The following is a 25,921-nucleotide window of genomic DNA, read 5'->3' on the forward strand; positions in this document are numbered from 1 at the left end:
GATATTGGGAAAATCAAATAAACTAGAGCTTATTAATTTATTTTACAAACTGTAATGTAGTATCCCTGATTACACTCATTAGTGTGAAAACACAGTAGTTACGAGTAAAAAGAGTGGCAAGATTTACCCCATGGGATATCATAAAGATAACATGAACTTCAATATCAAAAGTATTTCGTCAACTGGAAGGTTTCATTCAAATATTCGGATGTAGTAACTTTCTAATGTTGGTAATACTAGATCATATTGGTAGTGATCATTTATTGAATATTAAGTAAATCCCAGTTGCTTTATATTTCATTTGACCCTCATACCATCCTGGTGGGTTATCCCCATTACACAGGTGAGGAAGGTGAGGCTTGGAGAGGCAAAGCTAAGGTCATATCCAGCCAGATGTGGCAGAGGCAGGGTTCTAATCTAGGTATGTCTGGCTTTACAGCTCATTCAGTTTCCACTGCATACCACTTCTGTCTGTGTGACTTCAGTTAATATTAAAGGTAGTTCCCATTCCCTGAGCATACCAAACAGGAAGCAGAGAATAAATAGTCTGGTGTAGGGTACAGGAAGCAGTGGAGTGGGATGGTGCATGGGGACCCTGAAGCGCTGATCTGGGATTAAAAATTGGCTGTGGGTAACCCCCACAATAGAGAATGCACACCTGGATAATTAAGAACCAGTTGGCTGCCTTTCCTGGGCCACGCTGAGACTTCTGAGAGCTGCGACGATGAGGAGAGCTTTCCAGGGACCATAGCCCAGGGAGCCCTGGCAACCCTGGGGCTTCACATGATTAGGGGAAAACACACAAGCCCCTCTAGTGTTCCCTCTGTGTGTGTGCAAATTGGAAATTATTCTTCAGGTGAAATTTATGCTCATTTCAATGTAGGTGGTTTTCTCCATGGCTTTTAAGGGTGCTGAAACTGATTAAATTCAGAATGAGGGAGGCTGAACAGACTCCAAAGAGCAAATCACATGGGAAAATTGAGTAAATGTCTGTGGTGAGAACATGCCCCTGAAGTGGCCTGCTTACAGCAACTCAACAATTTCCTATATCCATCTGTCTCTTTGTGTTAAATATCCTTTACTTCTCAGTTCTTTATTTTTATTTTACTGCGTTTTAGGTTTTGGGGTACATGTGAAGAACATGCAAGATTGTTGCATAGGTACCTACATAGAAATGTGGTTTGCTGCCTTCCTCCCCATTACCTATATCTGGCATTTCTTTTTTTAAGAGGCAGGTTCTCGCTCTGTTGCTCAGGCTGCAGTGCAGTGGCATGATCATAGCTCATTGTAACCTCAACCTCTTGGGCTCAAGCCATCATCCTGCCTCAGCTTCTTGAGTAGCTAGGGCACAGGTGCACACCACCATGCCCAGTTAATTTTTTTTAACCTTTTTGTAGAGATAGGCTCTTACCATGTTGCCCAGGGTGGTCTCAGACTCCTGGCCTCTGGGATCTTCTCGCTTCTTCCTACCAAAGTGCTGAGATGACAGGTGAGAGCCGTGGCACCCAACCTCGATCCTCTTGTTTGTAGGCACAACCTCCAGTGCTTCTGGCAAATTCTGTTTCTCCAACAACAAAGGTTTGGTTTTGTGTGGTTTTTTTTGTTTAATCAAAGGAAAATTGAATAAGTTTCCAGGGGAAAAAAATCAGACTAGGAAAAACCTGTTGAATACCAGCTTTAGGAACAGTAACCCTTTCTAGTACATGTTAAGGCTAATTCGGTAAATTAGCTCCTCTCCTTCGAATAAGGATTTGTCTGCCCAGGGTTTGGTTAGAACTCCAGGGATGCATGTGTAGGGTAGTTTGGGGCATGTCCTCGAGAGCTGTTTTTATAGACTATATATATATGTGTAGTGTCCATCAGTCAACTTATGGTATGGAAAGGTTCCTTCTACTCAAAATGGGCAGTTTGGCCACTTCTTGCCAAATTTCTTGGTTTTCTGAGTACTGAAGGTTGGAGTTGAGCAACAGCAGGTCGATGATGTTCAGAAGAGGGGCCCTTGAGCCTGCGGAGTCAGGTGTCATGGGCAGCGTGAAGCTTTAGGGGAGAACACTTGTGTTTTCAGGGACTCTCTTGACCCTCAGGCCTCAGGCCCCTGTTGACCTTTGTTTAGATGACCGAGTTTGTATGATATGGAAAAATCCTCCTCTCAGCTCCAGCTTCACACCATGTGCAGCTCAGTGATGATAATGCCTTGATGGACAAAACACAGGAGGTCTAAAAGCATCCAGGAAAACCTAAACTTGATTTTGTCTCCTGTGTTTCATGGCGTGGCTTGTGCCACTTTTGTTCTTCCTTTCTCTTGGACCCATTCTTGGGCTGCACTGCTAGGTGGCCTGCCTGTATTATTACAGGAAGGAAGGAAGTGGTTAGATTAGCCTATTCATTTCTTTATTTAACCTTTATATCATCACACAAAAAGAGAAAGCAAAGGACTAGAAGGTTAAAGAACTCATCTACTCTCATATGGTTTATATAAATTGAAAGGTCATTTTGAAACACTGCCCCTCGGCAACTCTCTCTACCGTTCATTCATTCACTAATTTGCCTATTCATGTATCTAAAATGAAAAATGACACACGCATGCACATACTTCCAATTCCTATGCAGCGCTATAGCTGATGGTGAAAGATAGAGCTGTAGTAGCCAGTGAAGTAAATATACCTGGACCGTTGCCCTCAAGAATACATATTCTAGTTTGGTAGACATTTTTCACAGAATCACACACATCAATGTAAATTTGTAGTGGTGCATCATAGCCTGAGGGAAAGGTTGGTGCTGTATTCGAGTGCACAATGGGTGCATTAACCTAGGTGGGAAGGTCTGGGTGAGTTTCTTGAAGAAGGGACCCTGGAGAGTAATGTGAGTTACTTGGGCCAAAGGGCTCCCATGTGAAATCCACAGTCTGTGCTGGGAAGAAAGCATGATGAGTTGTTCTCTAAAGACAGCCAGTGTGGCTAGCTGCTGAGAGCTGGGGCCATGGTCCCTGAGGAAGCTGGAGGGCCAGGCAGGGTATGGCCACACACAGCTTTGTGAGAATGGAAGGATCGGGATTATTCTTCCAAGGGGCAGTGAGGTGCTGCAGGGAGGTGATAGGCTCTGATTTTGTCAAGACCATGGGGGCTGCAATGCAGAGGGCAGACAGGAGGGAGCAAGAAGTGTAAGAAGACCAGCCTGGAGGTTAATGCAGTCATCCTGGCAACAGATGATTGAGGTAGGGACCAGGATGGTGATGGGGACGGTGGAGAAACTTGGACAAAATTAAGAGGCATTAGAAGATCCAGTTGAGGGACTTCGTGATGACTTGGATATGAGGAGTAAGTAGTAGGGGTGGCAAGGGTGATACTTGTGATTTTATTATAATTTTTCCACTACCTACACACTCATTTTTTTAATACCTGGGAAGAGCCAGAGAAAAGTATCTCAGGTGAGATGCCAGATGTTTCAGAGCCTGGCAGTGGCCTTATGGATGTATAACAGTGGCGGTTATGCTAAAATCCATGTCTCTCTCCCTGGCCCACTGGCCTCTTTTTTTTTTTTTAATTTCATTTTCTCAGAGAGAGTCTTGCTCTGTCTGCCCAGACTGGAGTGCAGTGGTGCGATCTAGGTTTACTGCAGTCTCCACCTCCTGGGTTCAAGTGATTCAAGCCTCCTCCTTTTAGACAAGAAAATAAGTTGATTATACCTTATGCTGTGTGATTATACCTTGTAGTTGTTCTTTTAATCCCTTTGCAGTAAGACAGCTAGTCTCTGTGTAACCTGCCTCCCTCCTCACGATATAGCCTAAGGCATCCTCTTCCCACTTCTGTGGTTTTCCCTAAGATTCTTCAAGGTTACTGAGCATAACCCCACCTCTCCTGTGCTCACATGTTCTCCAGAGAACTTTGAGAAAATGGGCTTTGCTGCCCTAGTGTCCTTTTTCTGAAAGGAGACAAAGCAACAAGGCTTCAAAATTTGAAATGAAAGTGAAGAGGATGGCATATTTCTAACCTGGGAGGCCAACTTGGGCATTTGGTGCAGGCTCTGCCGATGTTCATGATGAAACAACTGTTAGGGCTGCTCTGTGTGTACACTGGGCAGAGCCGAACCTGAGGCTGAGGGAGGGAAATAAGCCAGCCGGAGCCTCCGCTGCAGGGCAGTGGATGTTGGGCCTGGGAACTACAAGTCCTGCGACAACTCATTGCAAGTCAAATTAAGGGGCTAATGCAAGCCTAGTAGATACTTAATGACAGATTATTTCTGGAGATTATAAGGATATAGAAATTGCACATAAATCCCTGATGTTTTCTGAGCCTTGGCTCAGTGAAAGAGCTGAATCACCTGCTTGAGGGGATTAAGGACAGCCGCCCCCATCTGGCGGGCCACTCAGACTTTTTCTGTCATTAGCAAACATGGCTTGGTGTTGATAGTGTTCTAAACCTTTTAGAGGGAATTTGCTTTTCAGACTAGGAGATCTCAATTAACTTAGATTATATACCCTCTGGGCTAATGATCTGGTTATGTGTGCACTGTAGTCCTTATCACATTAATGGTACTTGGTCCATGATAAATAATAAAACAGTTAGCATTAGTAACCTAATCATGATGTCAGCAGGAAACTCAAGTTGATTAGAGTAGAAACCAAGCTCTGTGTGTGTGTGCCTGTGTATGCATGTGTGTGTGGAAGAAAAGAGAGAGATGGGGTGCCCAGGCAGTAAGCAATGTGATAATTTACACTAGTTCCAGTTCAGAGGTTTAGAACAGTGTTTGCTAACCTGTGTTTCATGAGTTCCTTGTTGGGGAAACTGTTGTTTGAAAGAGATTCCATTTCTTAACACAGTGCTGTCTGTTTATAGAACTGTAAATAATTATCATCAATATGCAATTTTAATATATAAGAGGCTAACAAAGTTATCTTTGGCTCATATTTAACTTTGCACATGTAAATATTGTATCCATTTGAACTTAGACAACTAAGATAAACTGAGAAATACTGCATTACACATGTGATGTGTAAAACCTTTATGTGTAACATCTGTGTAAGACTTATTCCAGGAAAGGGAGTTTGTTGGTTTAAAGCAAATTGGAGAATCTGTAATGTTGGGAAAACCAAAGGAGGAACATTTACTCAGAGATTGAATGTGGGTTTTTGCTTTGCCATTTCCCAAAATAAGTAATTTTAGTTAATGTAGGTGGGTAAATTTTTGGTTATTTTCTGGTTGTATTTGGAAGATTCCATTTTATTCTTTTCCGCTACATATTACTTAACCTAGAAAAGGATCCACTTCCTATAGTGCCACAAAAGAAGGTTCAAGAACTGATTTGCATCTGGAGGATTATGTCCACTCATTAGGCTGCTGGCCCTACATGCATGTATCTTCTAATCACTAGGGTCATTGCTGTCAGATGCTAGGTTCTTTCCAATTTTTCAAAACTTTTATCGATGTTCGTGGGGTAAAGAAATAGCCTTTGTCTAGGACAGAAGTTCATCAATGCCTAGAATAAGACCATGTTCACAATCCTACTCTTAAAATATCCAAGTTCAGAGTCAGTGCCTGCAGCTCCCCAGAGCACTGTGGAAAATGGCAGTTCTTTCTTCCCAGACTTCTTTGATTTTCATTCCTATGAAAATATTATCTTAAGCACCTCTCAGAGGAGAACTAAAATACTTCACCTGACAATTGAATCATAGTTATAAACATTTTGGAAACCTCCTTTAACACAAAATGTAATTCCCCATCTAACAAATCCTTTCCAGTAGGTTCTGTTCTGACTACTGTATAAAAGAATGAAAATCCTTCCCTGCACATGAAAAGATGCCCAGCATTATTAGTCATTAGGGAAATACAAGTCCAAACCACAATGAGATACCTCTTGACACCCACTAGGATGGCTGTAATAAAAAAGACAATAAAAAATGTTGGCAAGGATTAGGAGAAATTGGAACTCTCATACATTGCTGGTGGGAATGAAAAATAGTGCAGCTGCTTAGAAAACAGTTTGGCAATTCCAAAAAGTTACGCATAGAGTTATCCTGTGACCCAGCGATGCCACTCCTAGGTGCATACTCGAGAGAAATGAAAAAAACAGTTCACACAAAACATTGTACACAGATGTTTATAGTAATATTATTCATAACAGCCAAAAAGTGGAAGCAGCCCAAATATCTGTCAGCCGATGAATGGATAAACAAAATGTGATATATCTGGACCATGGAATATTATTTAACCATAAAAAGAAATGAAGTATTGATGCTACATCATGTCTAAGGCTTGAAAACATCATGTTAAGTAAAAGGAGCTAGACATAAAAGATCATACAGTGTATGATTCCCATTTATGTGAGGTGTTCAGAATAGACAATTCCGTAGAAAAGGAATTCTCCCACAACTGGGAGAAGGGAAGAAATGGTGGCCAGGTGCAGTGGCTCACGCCTGTAATCCCAGCACTTTGGGAAGCCAAAGCAGGTGGATCACTTGAGATCCGGAGTTCAAGGCCAGCCTGACCCACATGGAGCAAACTTGGCTCTATTAAAAATACAAAATTAGATGGGCATGGTGGCACATGCCTGTAATCCCTGAGGAGGCTGAGGCAGGAGAATCACTTGAACCTAGGAGACAAAGGTGGCATTGAGCTGAGATGGTGCCATTGCACACCAGCCTGGGCAACGAGAGTGAAACTCTGTCTCAAAAAAAAAAAAAAAAAGTCCTGGATTTAGATAATAGTGATTAATAAACAACTTTGTAAATACTCTAGAAATTGCTGAATTGTACCCTTAAAATTGGTAAACTTATGGTATATGAATTATATACCAATAAAGCTCTTTTTTTAAATCCTCCCCTAGATTCTAACAGATATTTGGCCTCTGTATTATAGGTTGTTATCAAATGTGAAAAATGCTTGCTGCATGAATTAATTGAGTTTTATTTGGAAGAATTATTTTGATTTAGCTTTCAGCTTGTAATCAGAAATCTTGAAATGCCACAATTTGCAGAGAAAATCCTTGATTTATACTGGGAAAAACAAGGGATTGAGTTAATAGGCTCCTTACCATTTAAGGGAATAAGAAGAATGGTTCGTATAGCAAGTAATCTCCAGGGAGAAAACCATTGTTTTTCTGTTTTGTTTTGTTTTATCCTGGTACTTACTATCCTAGAGGCTGAGTATGTTTCTAGTAAGTATCATTAAGCAATAAGTATTTATGTAAATATGGGAACTATTAATATTTCACTTTGGGAAGAGTTGTTTTAAGAATTAGCATTCTGTTTTAGTTTGATTTTGGGAATTCTCAGTTACTAAGAACATGTTTTAAAATCTTCAGCACAACTCATAATTGCAAAAATGTGTAACCAACCCAAATACCCATCAATCAACAAGTGGTTAAAGAAACTGTGGTGTATATATGATGGATTACTACTTAGCCATAAAAAGGAATGATTAATGGCATTTGCTGCTACCTGGATGAGACTGGAGACTATTATTCTAAGTAAAGTAACTCAGGAATGAAAAATCAAACATTGTCTGTTTTCACTCATAAATGGGAGCTAAGCTATGAAGATACAAAGGCGTAAGAATGACACAATGCACTTTGGGGTCTCAGGGGGAAGGGTGGGAAGAGGGTGAGGGATAAAAGACTACAAATAGGGTACCATGTATACAGCTTCAGTGATGGGTGCATCAAAATCTCACAAGTCACTATCAAAGAACTTACCCATGTAACCAGATACCACCTGTTCCCAATAAACTATGGAAATAAAAAAATTAAAATAAAAAATTATTCATTGGATCTAACTTTACCCATATATACTAAGAATTGGAGAAAGATTCCATTTATATTAGATCCAAGATAAGTTCAGGTTCTGCTCACTTCTCATATATTGCAAGCTTATTACTTTCCCCGAGGTAATCATAAGTCATTTATAAATACTCGCTTTTCTACTTTCTGCCATTTTCTTTTCCACTCTGACCATTAAGTGGTAGAATGTCTTGTCCTAATGTCCTAAGAAGGTCAAAGATGAACCCATTCTTAAAGATTATCAGTGGGTAACCGAAACATGGGAGTGGATTTGAGTGAATTTCCAGCCTTGTTGTCAGGTTAGAAATTTCTAGCCGCCTCTGGTTTTCTGCTGTGGAAGGAGTTACTGCTGTTGATCATTTATTTTCTGAATGAGAACTCTGTCACCACTTGCCTATTTGCCCCTAGAGGATGGCCACACTGCTTTCGTGCTTCTTTCTTAGGTAGTGTCTGTTCTTGGCTGTTTTAATTTTCCTCTGGATCATTTTTCTTCTTTTTTCCTTTGTTCTATTTTTCCTTTCTTGTAGTCACCTGAGCAGGATTATACTTACTCAGGGCCACATTTAAGGCAGTTTGATGTGATGTGCTCTAGAGCAAGTCTCCATGAATTGGCCCTGCATCTTTGGTCAAGGTCAGGCGTCCCCAGACTACGGCCCGCTGGCCGCATGCGGCCCCCTGAGGCCATTTATCCTGCCCCCTGCTGCACTTCAGGAAGGGGCACCTCTTTCACTGGTGGTCAGTGAGAGGAGCACAGTATGTGGCGGCCCTCCAACGGTCTGAGGGACAGTGAACTGGCCCCCTGTGTAAAAAGTTTGGGGACGTCTGGTCAAGGTATTTTGTTTTACCAAGCCTCAGTTTCTTCATCTGTGATATGGGCTAATGATAATGCCAGCCTGGAGGACTTACTGGGATTAAATGAGGTCATCTATTTTAAGCACTTACCCAACATTTATAGACCATTTAATTTGTACTTTCTTTTTTTTTCTGAGACGGAGTTTCGCTCTTGTTACCCAGGCTGGAGTGCAATGGTGCGATTTCGGCTCACCACAACCTCCGCCTCCTGGGTTTAAGCAGTTCTCCTGCCTCAACCTCCTGAGTAGCTGGGACTACAGGTGCCACCGTGCTCAGCTAGTTTTTTTGTATGTTTAGTAGAGATGGGGTTTCACCACGTTGACTAGGATGGTCTCGATCTCTTGACCTCGTGATCCACCTGCCTTGGCCTCCCAAAGTGCTGGGATTATAGGCATGAGCCACCATGCCCGGCCACCTTTTTTTTTTTTTTTTTTTTTACTTTATTTTTTATTTTTATTTTATTGTACTTTAGGTTCTGGGGTACATGTGTAGATCATGCAGGATTGTTGCATAGTTACACACATGGCAATGCGGTTTGCTGCCTCCATCCCCCAGTCACCTGCATCTGGCATTTCTCCCCATGTTATTCCTCCCCGACCTTCCCACCTGCCCCCCCACTGTCCTTCCCTTGCCTCCCCGCTGCAACAGACCCCAGTGTGTGATGCTCCCCTTCCTGTGTCCATGTGTTCTCATTGTCCAACACCCGCCTCTGAGTGAGAACATGCAGCGTTTGATTTTCTGTTCTTGTGTCAGTTTGTTGAGAATTATGGTTTCCAGATTCATCTATGTCCCCACAAAGGACACAAACTCATCATTTTTTATGGTTGCATAGTAATCCATGGTGTATATGTACCACATTTTCCTTGTTCAGTCCATCATCAATGGGCATTTGGGTTGGTTCCAGGTCTTTGCTATTGTAAACAGTGCCACTATGAACATACGTGTATATGTGTCCTTATAGTAGAATGATTTATAATCCTTTGGGTGTATACTCAGTAATGGGATTGCTGGTTCAAATGGAATTTCTATTTCAAAGTCCTTGAGGAAGCGCCACACTGTCTTCCACAATGGTTGAACTAGTTTACACTCCTACCAACAGCGTAAAGTGTTCCTGTTTCTCCACATCCTCTCCAGCATCTGTTGTCTCCATATTTTTTAATGATTGCCATTCTTACTGGCATGAGGTGGTATCTCATTGTGGTTTTGATTTGCATTTCTCTAATGACCAGTGATGATGAGCATTTTTTCATATGTTTGTTGGCCTCATATATGTCTTCTTTTGAAAAGCGTCTGTTCATATCCTTCTCCCACTTTTGGATGGGTTTGTTTGTTTTTTTCTTATAAATCAGTTTTAGTTCTTTGTAGATTCTGGGTGTTAGCCCTTTGTCAGATGGGTAGATTGCAAAAATTTTTTCCCATTCTGTTGCTTGCTGGTTCGCTCTAGCGACTGTTTCTTTCGCTGCACAGAAGCTCTGGAGTTTAATTAGGTCCCATTTGCCTATTATGTCTTTCGTTGCCAATGCTTTTGGTGTTTTAGCCGTGAAGTCATTGCCTATGCCTATGTCCTGAATGATTTTGCCTAGGTTTTCTTCTAGGGTTTTTATGGTGTTAGGTCTTGTGTTTAAGTCTTTAATCCATCTGGAGTTAATTTTAGTGTAATGTGTCAGGAAGGGGTCCAGTTTCTGCACACTGCTAGCCAGTTTTCTCAACACCATTTATTAAATAGGGAATCCTTTCCCCATTGCTTGTTTTTGTGAGGTTTGTCAAAGATCAGATGGTTGTAGATGTGTGGTGTTGCCTCCAGGGCCTCTGTTCTGTTCCATTGGTCTATATCTCTGTTTTGGTACCACTACCATGCTGTTTTGATTACTGTACCCTTGTAGTATAGTTTGAAATCAGGTAGCGTAATGCTTCTGGCTTTATTCTTTTTGCTTAGGATTGTCTTGGCTGTGTGGGCTCTCTTTTGGTTCCATATGAAGTTTGAAGTCGTTTTTCCAGTTCTGTGAAGCAGATCATTGGTAGCTTGATGGGAATAGTGTTGAATCTATAAATTGCTTTGGACAGTATGGCCATTTTCATGATATTGATTCTTCCTAACCATGAGCATGGAATGTTTTTCCATCTGTGTGTCCTCTCTTATTTCCTTGAGCAGTGGTTTGTAGTTCTCCTTGAAGAGGTCCTTTATATCCTTTGTTAGTTATATTCTTAGGTATTTTATTCTCTTTGTAGCAATTGTGAATGGGAGTTTGCTCTTGATTTGGCTCTCAGTTTGTTATTGGTGTATAGAAATGGTTGTGATTTCTGCACATTGATTTTATATCCTGAGGCTTTGCTGAAGTTGCTTATCAGTTTAAGGAGATTTTGGGCTGAGATGATGGGGTCTTCTAAATGTACAGTAATGTCATCTGCAAATAGAGACAATTTGACTTCCGCTTTTCCTAATTGAAAACTCTTTATTTATTTATTTTTTTTCTTGCCTAATTGCTCTGGCTAGAATTTTCAATACTATATTGAATAGGAGTGGTGAGAGAGGGCATCCTTGTCTAGTGCCAAATTTCAAAGGGAATGCTTACAGTTTTTGCACATTCAGTATGATATTGGCTGTAGGTTTGTTGTAAATAGCTTTTATTGTTTTGAGATATGTTCCTTTGATACCTAGTTTATTGAGAGTTTTTAGCATAAAGGGCTGTTGAATTTTGTTGAAGGCCTTCTCTGCATCTATTGAGATAATCTTGCTTTTTTCCTCTGGTTTTGTTTATGTGGTGGATTACATTTATAGACTTGCATATGTTGAACCAGCCTTGCATCCCCGGAATGAAGCCTACTTGATTGTGATGAATAAGCTTTTTGATGTGCTGTTGCAGTTGGTTTGCCAGTATTTTGTTGAAGATTTTTACATCTATTTGCATCATGGATAATGGCCTGAAGTTTTCTTTTTTTGTTGAGTCTCTGCCGGGTTTTGGTATCAAAATGATGTTCATCTCATAAAATGATTTGGGAAAGAGTCCCTCTTTTTGTATTGTTTGGAATAGTTTCAGAAGGAGTGGTACCAGCTCTTTACAGTCTGGTAGAATTCAACTGTGAACCCATCTGGACCTGGACTTTTTTTGGTTGTAGGCTATTAACTGCTGCCTCAACTTCAGCCCTTGTTATTGACCTATTCAAGGTTTCAGCTTCTTCCTGGTTTAGTCTTGGGAGGGTGCAAGTGTCCAGGAATTTATCCATTTCTTCTAAGTTTACTGGTTTATGTGCATAGAGTTGTCTGTAGTAATCTCTGATGGTAGTTTGTATTTCTCTGGAATCAATGGTGATATCCCCTTTATCATTTTTTATTGCATCTATTTGATTATTCTCCCTTTTCTTTTTTATTTATTTGGCCAGTGGTCTATTTTGTTGATCCTTTAAAAAAATTAGCTCCTGGATTTTTGAATTTTTGAAGGGTTCTTTGTGTCTCTCTCTCCTTCAGTTCTGCTCTGATCTTAGTTATTTCTTGTCTTCTTCTAGGTTTTGAGTTTTCTTCATCTTGCTCTTCTAGCTTTTTCAATTTTGACGATAGGGTGTTGATTTTAGATCTTTCCTCACTTCTCATGTGGGCATTTATTGCTATAAATTTCCCTCTAGACACTGCTTTAAATGTGTCCCAGAGATTATGGTACGTTGTGTCTTTGTTCTCGTTGGTTTTAAAGAACATCTTTATTTCTGCCTCCATTTCATTGTTTATTCAGTTGACATTCAGGAGCTAGTTGTTCAGTTTCCATGAAGCTGTGTCGTTCTGAATTAGTTTCTTAATTCTGAGTTCTAATTTGATTGCCCTGTGGTCTGAGAGATGGTTTGTTATGATTTTCCATTTACTGAGGAGTGATTTACTTCCAATTATGTGGTCAATATTAGAGTAGGTGCAATGCGGTGCTGAGAAGAATGTATATTCTGTGGATTTGGGGTGGAGATTTCTGTAGATGTCTATTAGGTCCACTTGGTCCAGATCTGAGTTCAAGTCCTGGATATCCTTGTTAATTTTCTGTCTCATTGATCTGTCTGATATTGACAGTGGAGTGTTAAAGTTTCCCACTATTATTGTGTGGGAGTCTAAGTCTCTTTGTAGGTCAATAAGTACTTGGTTTATGTACCTGTGTGCTCCTGTATTGGGTGCATATATATTTAGGATCATTAGCTCTTCTTGATGCATTGATCCTTTTACCATTATGTAATACCCTTCTCTGTCTCTTTTGATCTTTGTTGGTTTAAAGTCCATTTTATCAGAGACAAGGATTGCAACTCTTACTTTTTTTTGCTCTCCGTTTTGTTGATGAATCTTCCTCCATCCCTTTGTTTTGAGCCTATGTATGTCTTTGAGCATGAGATTGGTTTCCTGAATACAGCACACTGATGGGTCTTGACTGTTTATTCAATATGCCAGTCTGTGTCTTTTGATTGGGGTATGTAGCCCATTTACATTTAAGGTTAATATTGTTATGTCAGTTTGATCCTGCCATTTTGATGCTTGGTGGATGTTTTGCCTGTTAGTTGACACATGTTTTTCATTGTGTTGATGGTCTTTACCATTTAGTACATTTTTGGAGTGGCTGGTACTGGTTGTTCCTTTCCTTGTTTAGTTCTTCTTTCAGGATCTCTTGTAAGGCAGGCCTGGTGAGGACGAAATCTCTCAGCAATTGCTTTTCTATAAAGGATTTTCTTTCTCCTTCGCCTATGAAGCTTAGTTTGGCTGGATATGAAATTCTAGATTGACAGTTCTTTTCTTTAAGGATGTTGAATATTTGCCCTCACTCTCTTCTGGCTTGTAGGGTTTCTGTGGAGATATCCACTGTGAGTCTGATGGGCTTCCCTTTGTGAGTAACCCGACCGTTCTCTCTGGATGCTCTTAGCATTTTCTCCTTCATTTCAACCCTGCTGAATCTGACGATTATGTGCCTTGGGGTTGCTCTTCTTGAGGAATATCTTTGTGGTGTTCTCTGTATTTCCTGGACTTGAATGGTGGCCTAGCTTGCTAGGTTGGGGAAGTTCTCCTGAATAATATCCTGAAGAGTGTTTTCCAGCTTGGATTCATTCTCTCCATCACATTCAGGTACACCTATCAAATGTAGATTAGGTCTTTTCACATGATCCCTTATTTCTTGGAGGCTTTGTTCATTCTTTTACTCTTTTTTCTATATTCTTGGCTTCTTGTTTTATTTCACTGAGTTGATCCTCAGTCTCTGATATCCTTTCTTCTGCCTGGTCAGTTCAGCTGTTGAAACTTGTGTATGCTTCGTGAAGTTCTCGTGCTGTGTTTTTCAGCTCCATCAAGTTGTTTATATTCTTCTCTAAGCTGTTTATTCTAGTTAGCCAGCTAACCTTTTTTTCTAGGTTCTTAGTTTCTTTGCATTGGGTTAGCCCATGTTCTTTTAGCTCTGAGAAGTTTGTTATTACCCACTTTCTGAAGCCTGTTTCTGTCAATTCTTCAGATTCATTCTCCATCCATCTTTGATCCCTAGCTGGTGAGGAATTGTGATCCTTTGGAGGAGGAAAGGCATTCTGGTTTTTGGTGTTTTCATCCTTTTTGCACTGGTTTCTTCCCATCTTAGTGGCTTTATCTACCTGTGGTTTTTGTAGTTGGTGACTTTCAGATGGAGTCTCTGAGTGGACATCCTTTTTGTTGATGATGAAGTTACTTCTTTTCGTTTCTTAGTTTTCCTTCTAACAGTCAGGTCCCTCTGCTGCAGTACTGCTGGAGGTCCACTCCAGACCCTGCTTGCCTGTGGATCACCCGCGGGGGCTGCAGAACAGTAAGGGTTACTGCTGGTTTCTTCTTCTGTTATCTTTGTGCCAGAAGGGTACCTGTCAGATGTTGGCCTGTGCTCTCCCTTATGAGGTGTCTCTTTGGGTATGTGGGGGTCAGGGAGTTGCTTGAGGAGACAGTCTGTCCCTTATAGAAGCTCAAGTGCTGTGCTGGGAGCTCCGCTGTTCTGTGCAGAGCTGCTGGGCAGGTACCTTTAAGTCTGCTACAGCGGAACTCATAACTGCCTCTTTTCCCAGTGCTCTGTCCTAGGAAGGTCAGCTTTATTCATAAGTTCCTGTCATGCTGCTGCCGTTTTTCATAGATGTCCTTCCCCACATGGAGTAGTCTAGTCACAGTCTGCCGGCAGAGGTATTGCTGAGCTGTCGCAGGCTCTGCTCAGCTGCTGTGTGAACTGCCTTGGTAGTGGCAGACTGCTTCAGTAGTGGGGGTCACCCTTCCCCCCCACACTGAATTGGACCGTCCTGGGTCTAGCTTGGTTTGCTGCGAAACTCTCAATCCAGAGCATTACAGATTGCTTGTTTTGTGGGGGTGGTACCTGCTGAGCCAGATTGCCTGGCTTCCTGTCTCAGCCCCCTCCCTTTCAGTTGAATGGGCGGCTCTGTCTCCCAGGTATTCTAGGCGCCTGTTGAAACAGCTGCCCAGATTTGTGTTAGTTTCCATGCACCAAACCGGTACCAGCTGAAACTGCCATGCTGAAAACTCCTGGTGCTTTTCAGCCCTGGAATCTCCTGGTCTGTGGGCAGTGAAAATTTGTTTGGAAATGTGGTGGGCACTTACCCTCTGCATTGTTCTTGCTGGGAACTGCACTCTGGAGCTGTTCCTATTCAGCCATCTTGGAACCTCCAATTTGTACTTTTTGAAGGAGACTGCATTTAGTTCTACAGCTTCTGTTAATAGCAAAGCAATGTAAAGGCACCTATCACCCTGTGCTGCTGTTTCTTTGCCTGTAAATTAAAAGATAATTTTATAGATTCCTAGAATTTGAGGTTACTATGATAACTAAATGAGATAATACGTGCAAGGCACTTAAAAACTGAACCTAGCCTATGGAAAGCTCTCAATCAATGCCAGCTATTGTTATTGTTATGATGTTATTCCTGTACTGTTATTGGGAAAAATTAAAGGGCTATGTAGCCACAACATGCGATTGATTCATCCTGGATTGGGTAAGCCCTGTCCTGAGGTTGAGTTTCATGGCCAGTGACTTGACTGCCCTTCTCTTGCTCTTTCAGCTGCGCAGTTGGACAGCATTGGTTTCAGCATAATCAGGAAATGCATCCATGCTGTGGAAACCAGAGGTAAAGTAGTTTAACAGATGGCATTGTTGTCGTGGAAGGTCATGCATCTGGTGAGGAGTCAGACCTGCTACCTGCTGTTTCCTGACTTTAAGTGACTCATTAGCTCCCCAAGTGCCATTGTCAGTAGATTTCCACAAGTCCTTTTGGTCTCAAGCAGGAGGTTCTTACTGATTTTGAGTCACTAACTTTTTGGCTGATCAGAAAAATGTTTTAAATATCTGAAATACATATGATTGTAGAAACCGTTACTGAAATTCAATTTTTAAAATATTAAAAACACAGGGTGTCATGATCCATGTGTTTCTTTGTTAACACTTTATAAGTGATAGTAGTGGGTCTGAAAACCAACATAATTTGGGAGCAGTGATATTTCACGATATCCAGAATATCTGTAATGTGTTATGAAAATATCTGTGATTTCCGACCAAGTTGCAGGTACCACTCATGCTCCTGTGATTTTTTGCTTACATCCTTAATGGAATGAAAAGCTTAATGTCAGTTATAGGTTAGTGAAGATCAAGATGTATTTGTTTTCCTGTTTAAGTTCACAGACACCCTGAATTTTCTCTGGCAGACGTCTTGCGGTCTGTGAAGCTAAGGTGCTCTGGGGAGCTAGTCCCTGCGGACCACCCAGGTAGAGAGAAGGGGTTAGGCCCATGTTGCACGCTGACCTTTTCCAGGTCTGTAGGAGCAGGACATTAAGCTCAGGGAAGATGGTTCATCCTGATGGTCTCCATCCCTTCTTCAGAGACTGCCACGAAGGAGAGTCCTCGGTCCCAGCAGTTTGGAGCCTTGAGTGTACTTGTCTATCTCACCCCTGAGAAAAGCTGTTAAGCATCTTTCCACTGGATTTGATTTGAACCGTTGTCAGAGATGTGAATCTTATTTACTCTACAGCCTCTCAGCCTACCAGCCCTTTTTAAGTAGTTGAAAGAAATTCCCTTTTAAAGCAGGGTTCATATCTCTTAGCAGCTGAGACATACACACTTTAAAAAAATTAATAAGGACTGTGAAGCATTCAGTAGAGGGAAGAGAGAGTTGAGACATACACACTTTAAAAGATATACACTTAAAAAAAATAAGAACTATGAAGCATTAAGTAGAGGGAAGAGAAAGAATTTTAAAACCTGCCTTTATATATACTGTCAAAAGATATTCTTTCCAAAACAGTTGTAATGTGTGGAAACATTTTTAAAAATGTTCGGTTATTTCTGCTGTACCTCCCTTAAAGAGTTAAGGCAGCTCTTAAGGTATGTGAGATATATCTAGAGAATATAAAGTGGAAGTAGGTGACATTTCTGGGAATTGGTCTTGAGGAAATAAGGATGTGGGGCAGGTTGAGCCATAGGATGTTTACACAGTGGTGGTGTTAAGGTACAAAATCAAATGTCTCACAAATGGGTTAAATCAACAAAGGTACATCTGTATAATAAAAAACTATGAATCACTAACAATGCAATGGAAATATACTTTTTAACATACAGCATTTAAAAAATTATTTATATTATTTAAAAAATGCAAGTTACAAAGCAGCTGCTCAGTATGAGCCCATTCTGGGAGCAGTGGGGAGAGGAGCGTTCATATTGCACAGGTTTCATTGTGTTCTCAGTGGCTCTCTGCTGATTTTTACTGTTTCCCTTTGAGTCATCTGTTTACCTTAACTGTAGCTTCTAAGTCTTTTTGAAGTTTTTGTTAGTAAGGTAAATTTTTCTTTTTTCTTTTCTTTGAGATGGAGTCTTGCTCTGTTGCCCAGAATGGAGTGCAGTGGTGCAATCTACACTCACTGCAACCTTGGCCTCCCGGGTTCAAGTGATTCTCCTACCTCAGCCTCCAGAGTAGCTGGGATTACAGGTGCCCACCACCACACCCAGCTAATTTTTGTACTTTGAGTAGAGACAGGGTTTCACCATGTTGTCCAGGCTGGTCTTGAACTCCTGACCTCAAGTGATCTGCCCACTTCGTCCTTCCAAAGCACTGGGATTACAGGTGTGAGCCACTGCCTGTAGCCGAATTTTTCAACAGGAGTTTTAATTTACCTTTTTTTTTCCATTTAAAAATAAAGACTGGGATTAAAAGGTACAGAGTTTAAAGGTAGAGGCACAAAAATGGAGCCAAAAGCGAGTCCAAAATAAAAATCTCTCCCGGATGAAGTTCATATACTTGCTTGAGCTGGGCCAACTGTTTGTGTCTCAGTTTTCCGCAGCCAAAATAAAAGGGAAACCTAGTCATTTAAAATTGTCCATAAAGTCTGTGGTAAGTGCAGACCAGTAGCTCACAAGGACAACTTTTTCTCATGTAAAACTACAAAATATATACAAGAAGTAGGAGAAAAGGTGCACACGTTCCTTTTCCCCCCTCTAAAATGGAAATGGATTTGATGTGTTTTAACTTCTAAGAAAGTCTTCATTGAGCACGAAGAAGAAATAAGGACAGTATGAGTTAGGTGCCATTTTAGCATAAATAGTTGAAGAAAGTGGGTATCTCCCTATTGCAGTGTGTGTAGGTGCATACATATTTATGGTGACCAGAAATGAACAGACCTCCCATACTCTCTGGGATTTGTCCACAATTGTCCAGTGGGAGGTGATATTGTGTAAAGTCCTGGGAAAGCACAAGGATAGAAGTAGAGATGCCTCAGACCTTTCAAGCCCACAAGGTGACATGTTATTTTCTGTCACTGAGTAACCTGGGACCCATCATTTAGTTTTTGACCAGGGGCTCCTAGTCCATGAATCATGCAGAATGATGTACATGGTTTTACAGGTCCTTTTTAGCTGTAAAATCCTATCATTCCAGACTACTTCTTTTTATTCATTAGTTCCACATCTACATAGGTCTTGCTGAAAGTACTACAGAACTGGTCCTTTCCCAGATTTCTTTGGAAGATTGTGTTTTGGCTCTCAAGTGTTTTGTGCTGGCCTTGATGGAATATAAACTTAATGTTTTGTTTATTATTGTGTACCATATACTGATCCAGGGGCTGAGAATATAATGGTGAACAGGACACAATTACTATTTACATTCTATTGTGGGGAGAAAAACAAGGAAGCAAATAAAAAAGATAATTTCAAATATTGTTAACTGCTATAAAGAAAGAAGACAGGTTAAGGACATGACCAGTAGTGTTTTTTTGTTTGTTTGTTTGTTTGTTTTGAGACGGAGTTTTGCTCTTGTTACCCAGGCTGGAGTGCAATGGCTCGATCTCGGCTCACTGCAACCTCCGCCTCCTGGGTTCAGGCAATTCTCCTGCCTCAGCCTCCTGAGTAGCTAGGATTACAGGCACGTGCCACCATGCCCAGCTAATTTTTTGTATTTTTAGTTGAGACGGGATTTCACTATGTTGACCGGGATAGTCTCGATCTCTTGACCTCGTGATCCACCCGCCTCGGCCTCCCAAAGTGCTGGGATTACAGGCTTGAGCCACCGCGCCCGGCTGACCAGTAGTGTTGATTGTGGGATCCATTAGATTGAAGCAGTTGCAGTTAAGCTGAGATCTGAATGATGAAAAACTGTGGCAGAAGAGCAGTCTAGGGAGAGGAAACAGCTGGAGCAAAGGCTATGGGTGGAGCCGTGAGCTTGGCATGTTGGGGTGACAGGAAGGCCAGTGTGTGGAGCAGAATGCATGTGGTTGATGATGCAATCAGAGGTAGTCAGTGCTCAATAGTATAGGCCTGATAGGCCATTGTAAGTCATTTTGATTATGGTCTAAATGCAATGGGAAGCTATTGGAGAGTTTTAAGAGAGGAGGTGGTATAAACTGATTTATACTTTAGACAGTTCACTTTGGCTACTGGTTGGAGAATGGACATCAGAGGAATAAAATAGGAAGCCGGGGTTCTGTTACTTGAGAGGGGTTAGATATGATGGGCCTAGGACTAACAGGAGAAAAATCATTTCACATCACCTGGTCAAAATGGCCTTCTTTTGTAACTGGTACAGTGATGATCTAATCCATGTATTTCAATGAACAGAAACACTGCAGTGGATTGGTTTTTGATTATTGTTGAGATGTTTAATTTAAAAGTAAACCCTTACTCATCTAATTGTACAGTTCCTTGGGTTGAATGAAATAAAGGTGGTATTTTTTTGATAAAGAATATTTGTATTATAAATGAATGGATCTTCTAATTTCTCAGTCTTGGCTAACATTCTGTAAAGTTAAAACTGTTCTTACACCTCAATATTTTCATTTTATATGTAAAAATAGATTATAAAGTATCTTTTTCTGTTGTATGAATTTTTAATCATCCATTTTTGGCATTTTAATTTTAAAAATTGGTTAAATATGACATGTTTAAAAGTACACATTTTGCATCTTTTAGAACTCTTCAGATGCTGCCTTTGGCAAGAGAAAAGGAAAGTTTCTTTCGCCTCTGACGACTGAACTAACATGAGGGCTGAAGTGTGCAGCACATCCGTGAAATCCTAGACAGCTGTACCAAATCCCACTCCTTTGCTAAGAGCTGAGCTGAATGACAGGGGACTTTAATTAGAGCAGCTTTTAGAAGGACTGAGAAAATGAAAAAAAAGAAGTGCATTTGGCTGAGTTCGCCTGACTTGTGTTCTGACGTGCTTCTAATTAAATCATCGCTGTTTCTTTCCTCAGGGATCAACGAGCAAGGGCTGTACCGAATTGTGGGGGTCAACTCCAGAGTGCAGAAGTTGCTGAGTGTCCTGATGGGTAAGTGTGGCAGTGGCTCTGCCAGGCAGGTCTCTGGGTGGGGGGCCCACTCTGAAAAGTCACCGGGTCTGTGAGTAGATACAGCCTGTGGCAAAGGAATCGGGGTGTCCAAGAGCTGTCACTAGAAATCAGCTGCCCCGTTGGTCAGATGTCATGGCTTCAGGCACTGCTGCGAAAGGTTCTGGTTAGGACTGGACAAAATAAAAAATCCCAGGGCCCAGACACCACACCCTCTGTGTCTGCAGGCTCAGAGCCTCTGGCTCAAGTAGTACTCGCTCACTCATGTGACCGCCACACCCTACTCTCTTTAATAGCTCATGACTCCTTCCGTTCTCTTTTGGGACAGGTATTTAGTGGGACACACCCAGTGCTCGAGGAAAGGCATCATTCTAGGCTCCAGAGGACCTCAGAGTTCATGTTCCTGATACTGAGCAGGTGTTATGCAACTCTCAGATAAAGTGTTTATAAGCAGATCAATCTTCTGATCCTTTTTGCTTCTAGATTTCAACTGAATACCTGTCACTTGAGCAGTGGAACCTCCGTTGCCTCTAGCTGATGTAAATATAAAACCACTGTCTCCAAATGTGCAGTGTTTGAATCAAAAGCCCATGAGTCTATGAGCCAAATTTGCTTAGGCTGCGGATTTCCTGTATTTTTAGATATGAGTGCAGCCAGCCTCCGTGAGTCACATGGATCTAAATGGCAAACAGATCAGATTTCACAGAGGCTGTTATTCCTCCCCATGAAAGCCCTAGCTTGTAGAGATGGACTATCACTTGGGGTACCCAGCTCAGTATTTTGGACAAGGACAGTTCTTGTGTTAGTATTTGTAATTTCTTTTGCCATCCCACTTTCTGAAAAATAGCTTTCTTATGTAAAGAAATCTCTTCTCTCACGTTGGCCAGAATGACTGTCTTCACCTCTTTTTGAGAGAGTCATTCACCCCTTGTAGCCAAAACCCTATTGTATTACTAATTAGAGTCAGATCTGTTGTTTGGAACTATGATTATTTGTGAGGTACTGTAACACTGAGGTCTGAGTGCTTTTGGTTAAGATTTGAAATATGGATAGTTTTTGTAAAAATTAAACCTTTCATTTTGAGATAATTATAGATTTATAGGCAGTTGTAAGAAACAATATAGAGATCCTGTGTACCACTTATCCAGTATCCTCTAAAGGTAACATCTTGCAAAACACAATTTTAGTATTACAATCAAAATATTGACATTAATATAGTCAAGGTGCAGAACATTTTCATCACTGAAAGGATTCCTTGGGATGTTGTACAAACACATACCTCACTTCCCACCTTGTACCCTGTCTCTAATCCCTGGCAATCAGTAATCTGTTCTCTATTTCTATAATTTTGTCATTTCAAGATTATTATTTAAATGGAATTACACAATATGGAGCCTTTTGGTATTGGCATTGTTTTTCAGTCAGTATAATTTCCTCGAGATTTATTTTGTTGTTCCATATCTTAGTAGTTCCTTTTTATTGTTGCGTAGTGTTTCAGTGTATGGTTGTACAACACTTTATTGAATGATTCATTTGTTGAAGGACATCTAAGTTGTTTCCACTTTGGGGCAGTTATGATAAAACTGCTATAAATGTTCATGTACGGTTTCTGTGTGAGCATATATCTCTTCCTCTGGGATAAATATCCCAAGTGTGTAATTGCTGGGTTGTATGATGATATGGTTAAATTTGATAAATTCTAATATAAGGAAGAATTAAGAGTCTAATAGGTGTCAATCCTTAGTTCTTATTTCTGACCAGAGCTGTAAACATTTGTGGAGTGTCTGCTGCCTGTACCAGATGTCAGGTGCTAGAGATTAAACTTTAGAAAGAGGTGTTTCTTTTCTGCAAGGAGAGATATGTGTGTATATGAAAGCTGTAATGTAAGGTATGATATTCGTGCTTAATATATGCTGGGTCTAGAAGACTTAGTATAGTGAAGGAGAGAATAGAATAATTCCAATTCAGGAAGTATTCTGAACAAAGGGTCTGTGGTGGCTATAGCAAAGGTTAATGATTCTAAGATTATCGTTATTTTAATATTTTTGAAAGACTGCTTGAAGCTGGGACAGGAGAGTTAAAGCTGAATAGCTAAGGTGGTCTCTTTTGTTGAGGAACTTGAATATTGAGCTAAGGTTTTTGGCTTTTTCTATAGGAAGTAATAAACTATTAAAAGTTCTAAGTGGGATTATATGCATTATGATACATTTGGCACACAAAAGTGTCAAGAAGACAATTCAGAATACAAGGAAAAAAAGGCATTTATTTGCTCACATAACTGGTAAATGCAGGACAGAAGCTTGGCAGGGTCAGGGATGCCAGTGATGTCTTTACTTTTGCTGGATCCTTTGCCCCTTCCTCCTTCTGGCTTCTCATGATCTTTGACCTCTGCTGGGCTCGGTGTGGCTTTGTTCTCTGTGGGAGTGTCCCAGACAGGTTCAGCCTCTGCAGTCCTTGAAGCCTGTGGTCACTGAGAAGAGAGTGCCTTTCTTGACCGTGTTGGCAGAAGGCTCCAGTGAGGACTTTGCTTGGCCAGTATGGGACCATTCACATGATTCATTTCTCAATCTCAGACCAGTCACATGGCCCACAGCAGATGGCCTGGATCCTGTGCCTGTCTCAGGGGATGTGGGGGTTGGGGTGTGGACGGGGTTAGTCCCTGGAACCCGGTGGACTGAGCAAGATTATTAATAGGATGATGGAGGAGTGCTTTCCTGAAATAATGGCTGCTGGTAGCTTTTTAAAAGAAAAAGAGCTTTTTCTTTTAAAGAAAAAGCAACACAGGAGTAATAATAACAGATTCTAGCACTAGGAGCAGAATCTTGGCTACAGTATGGAGCATGTGTATGAATTGTGGAAGGACATAGCAGAGGAAGATGGTTACAATAGATTAGATAAGGCAAATCCTGTCAACCACTGAACCAAATAGGTGCTCTGAAGTCAGGAAAAAAGGACAGAATCCCTTTGTAGAGAGAGAATCGACAGGACTTTTAACCAACTGATATGCGGGAACAGAAGGGGCAGAGAGATTTCAAAAGTGACAGATTATTATGTAAGATGACACTAATGAAAAATGACATTTTAGACTGCTTTGCTAATCTAAAAAAGAATCACTTGAGCTCAGTTGTGTTAAGCAAAAGAGTGGTTATGAAAGGATCTTGTTTTTATCACTTTTCTTAGTGGCCTTCACACAAGATATTTGTCTTGTTCTCTTCCTTGGTTTTCCTGGGGATAGAGAAAATAATCATGAACATTTGAGAAATGTCACAAAAAAGTAATAACTAGCAGCTGAAAGTCACGAGGGTGGCTGCCTCTGCCAGGAGGACATTACAGATAGACTGGAATCTAATCTGAGATCCAAGCAGAGCTGTGAGAGGACCACAGTGCAGCATCTAATTGAAAGTTGAGGATGGTATCCATGATTCACCATACCAGTTAAGTAAGTTTGAATCTCTCAATTACAGAATTACCAGGGCTCCAGACCTGAAGGGGGAGCTACTTCTTCTCTTATGTGAACATGGTCTCAATCAATTCTTGGTACTGGTAGTGTCTTGGCTAGACAAGAGTATAAAAGAAACATGGCACCTCTCCTCCAAAACCTTCCCTGAGATGGCTGGGCCGAGTGAACCTTTCATTAACTACTGTTTTATTATACATTCATTGGATAATGCTTATTATGTGCCAGGTACTGTGTAAGATTTGGTTTGTCTGTTCAAGTCTCTCAAAAGTGGAGTAGTAAGCTGGGTGCGGTGGCTAACGCTTATAATCCCACCGCTTTGGGAGGCTGAGATGGACGGATAATGAGGTCAAGAGTTTGAGACCAGCCTGACCAACACAGTGAAACCCCATCTCTACTAAAAATACAAAAATTAGCTGGGTGTGGTGGTGGACGCCTATAATCCCAGCTACTAGGGAGGCTGAGGCAGGAGAATTGCTTGAACCTGGGAGACAGAGGTTGCAGTGAGCTGAGATGGCACCACTGCACTACAGCCTGGCCAATGGAACTAGACTCCATCTCAAAAAAAAAAAAGTGGAGTAGTAAGTTTTGGCTATTGAAAGTATGGCTGGCTGAGCGCAACAGCTCATGCCTATAATCCCAGCAGTTTGGGAAGCTGAGGCAGGTGGATCACCTGGGGTCAGGAGGTCGAGAGCAGCCTGGCTAACAAGGCGAAACCCCATCACTACTAAAAATACAAAAATTAGGCCGGGTGTTGTGGGTCATACCTGTAATCTCAGCATTTTGGGAGGCCGAGGTGGGCAGATCACCTGAGGTCAGGAGTTTGAGACCAGCCTGCCCAACATGGTGAAACCCCATCTCTACTAAAAATACAAAAAATTAGTTGGGTATGGTGGCACATGCCTGTAATCCCAGCTACTCAGGAGAGTGAGGCAGGAGAACTGGTTGAACCCGGGAGGCGGAGGTTGCAGTGAGCCGGGACTGCACCACTGTACTCCAGCCTAGGCAACAAGAATGAAACTTTATCTCAAAGAAAAAAAAATACAAAAATTAGACAGGTGTGGTGGCGTGTGCCTGTAGCCCCTCTACTCAGGAGGTTGAGGCTGGAGAATTCATTGAACCGGGAGGCAGAGGTTGTAATGAGCCAAGATTGTGCCACTACACTCCAGCCTGGGGGACAGAGCAAGACTTTGTCTCAAAAAAAAAAGTATGGTTAAGAAGTAAAACCAGAGACTTTTTTGGATTATTTGGAGTTTATTTTTGGTGCTGTTAATAATTGGAGGACTTTGGGATGAAGAGGAATATAAGAGCCAGTGCTTTGGGAATGTCTTCTTTTTACTGATCAGGATTCCTTAAGAAAGCTTGCTAAAATTCCTCAAAGCAAGCGCAGTGTGGCTTTGTGCTTGTGTCCTACCACAAGCTACCCTTGTTCCCTTCCTTCTAGCAACAGAAGTCAATAGTCTTTGGAGAGTGAAATGGACTATCAAAGAGTTGCAGATTCCTAAAAATAGAATACCTTCTGTGTGTCTGGCGTTTTACCCCTTGAATATTAAATAAAGATAAATGTTCCCAAATTTTTGCCCAACTTTTTTATATATACTATTTAATATATAAATCAGCCATATACTTGTTCAGTGCCTGTCTGTCTCTCTGTATATATTTAAAATAAATTTTTTCCTGATGAAAAGTTATGAGTGGTCATTGTGAAAATTTGGAGGAATACAAAAAGTAGAAGAAAGTAACAGTTCTATAGACTAGAGCAGGCGTCCCCAAACTACGGCCTGCGGGCCGCATGCGGCCCCCTGAGGCCATTTATCCGGCCCCCCGCCACACTTCAGGAAGGGGCACCTCTTTAGTTGGTGGTCAGTGAGAGGAGCACAGGATGTGGTGGCCCTCCAATGATCTGAGGGACAGTGAACTGGCCTCCTGTGTAAAAAGTTTGGGGACGCCTGGACTAGAGTTAACCTTTATTAACTGTTTTGCCATATGATATCAGAATGTTTTATTATATTATTACCTTTTACATTTAGTATAGTATAATATAA

At 41.2% G+C, this 25,921-nt stretch overlaps 1 protein-coding gene across 9 annotated transcripts in view; it reads left to right on the top strand.

The window, feature by feature from the left end:
- Positions 1 to 25,921, top strand: part of ARHGAP26 (Rho GTPase activating protein 26) — a 509,638-nt gene that overhangs the window by 286,094 nt on the left and 197,623 nt on the right. For all 9 annotated transcript variants that reach the window (XM_074381099.1, XM_010338421.3, XM_039467604.2 and 6 more), the window contains exons 13-14: positions 15,655 to 15,720; positions 20,327 to 20,401. In XM_074381099.1, coding sequence (XP_074237200.1) covers positions 15,655 to 15,720; positions 20,327 to 20,401 — 141 coding nt within the window. The remainder of the gene's footprint in view (positions 1 to 15,654; positions 15,721 to 20,326; positions 20,402 to 25,921) is intronic.

The sequence above is a fragment of the Saimiri boliviensis genome, chromosome 1 (assembly GCF_048565385.1).
Source record: "Saimiri boliviensis isolate mSaiBol1 chromosome 1, mSaiBol1.pri, whole genome shotgun sequence".
Lineage (NCBI taxonomy): Eukaryota > Metazoa > Chordata > Mammalia > Primates > Cebidae > Saimiri > Saimiri boliviensis.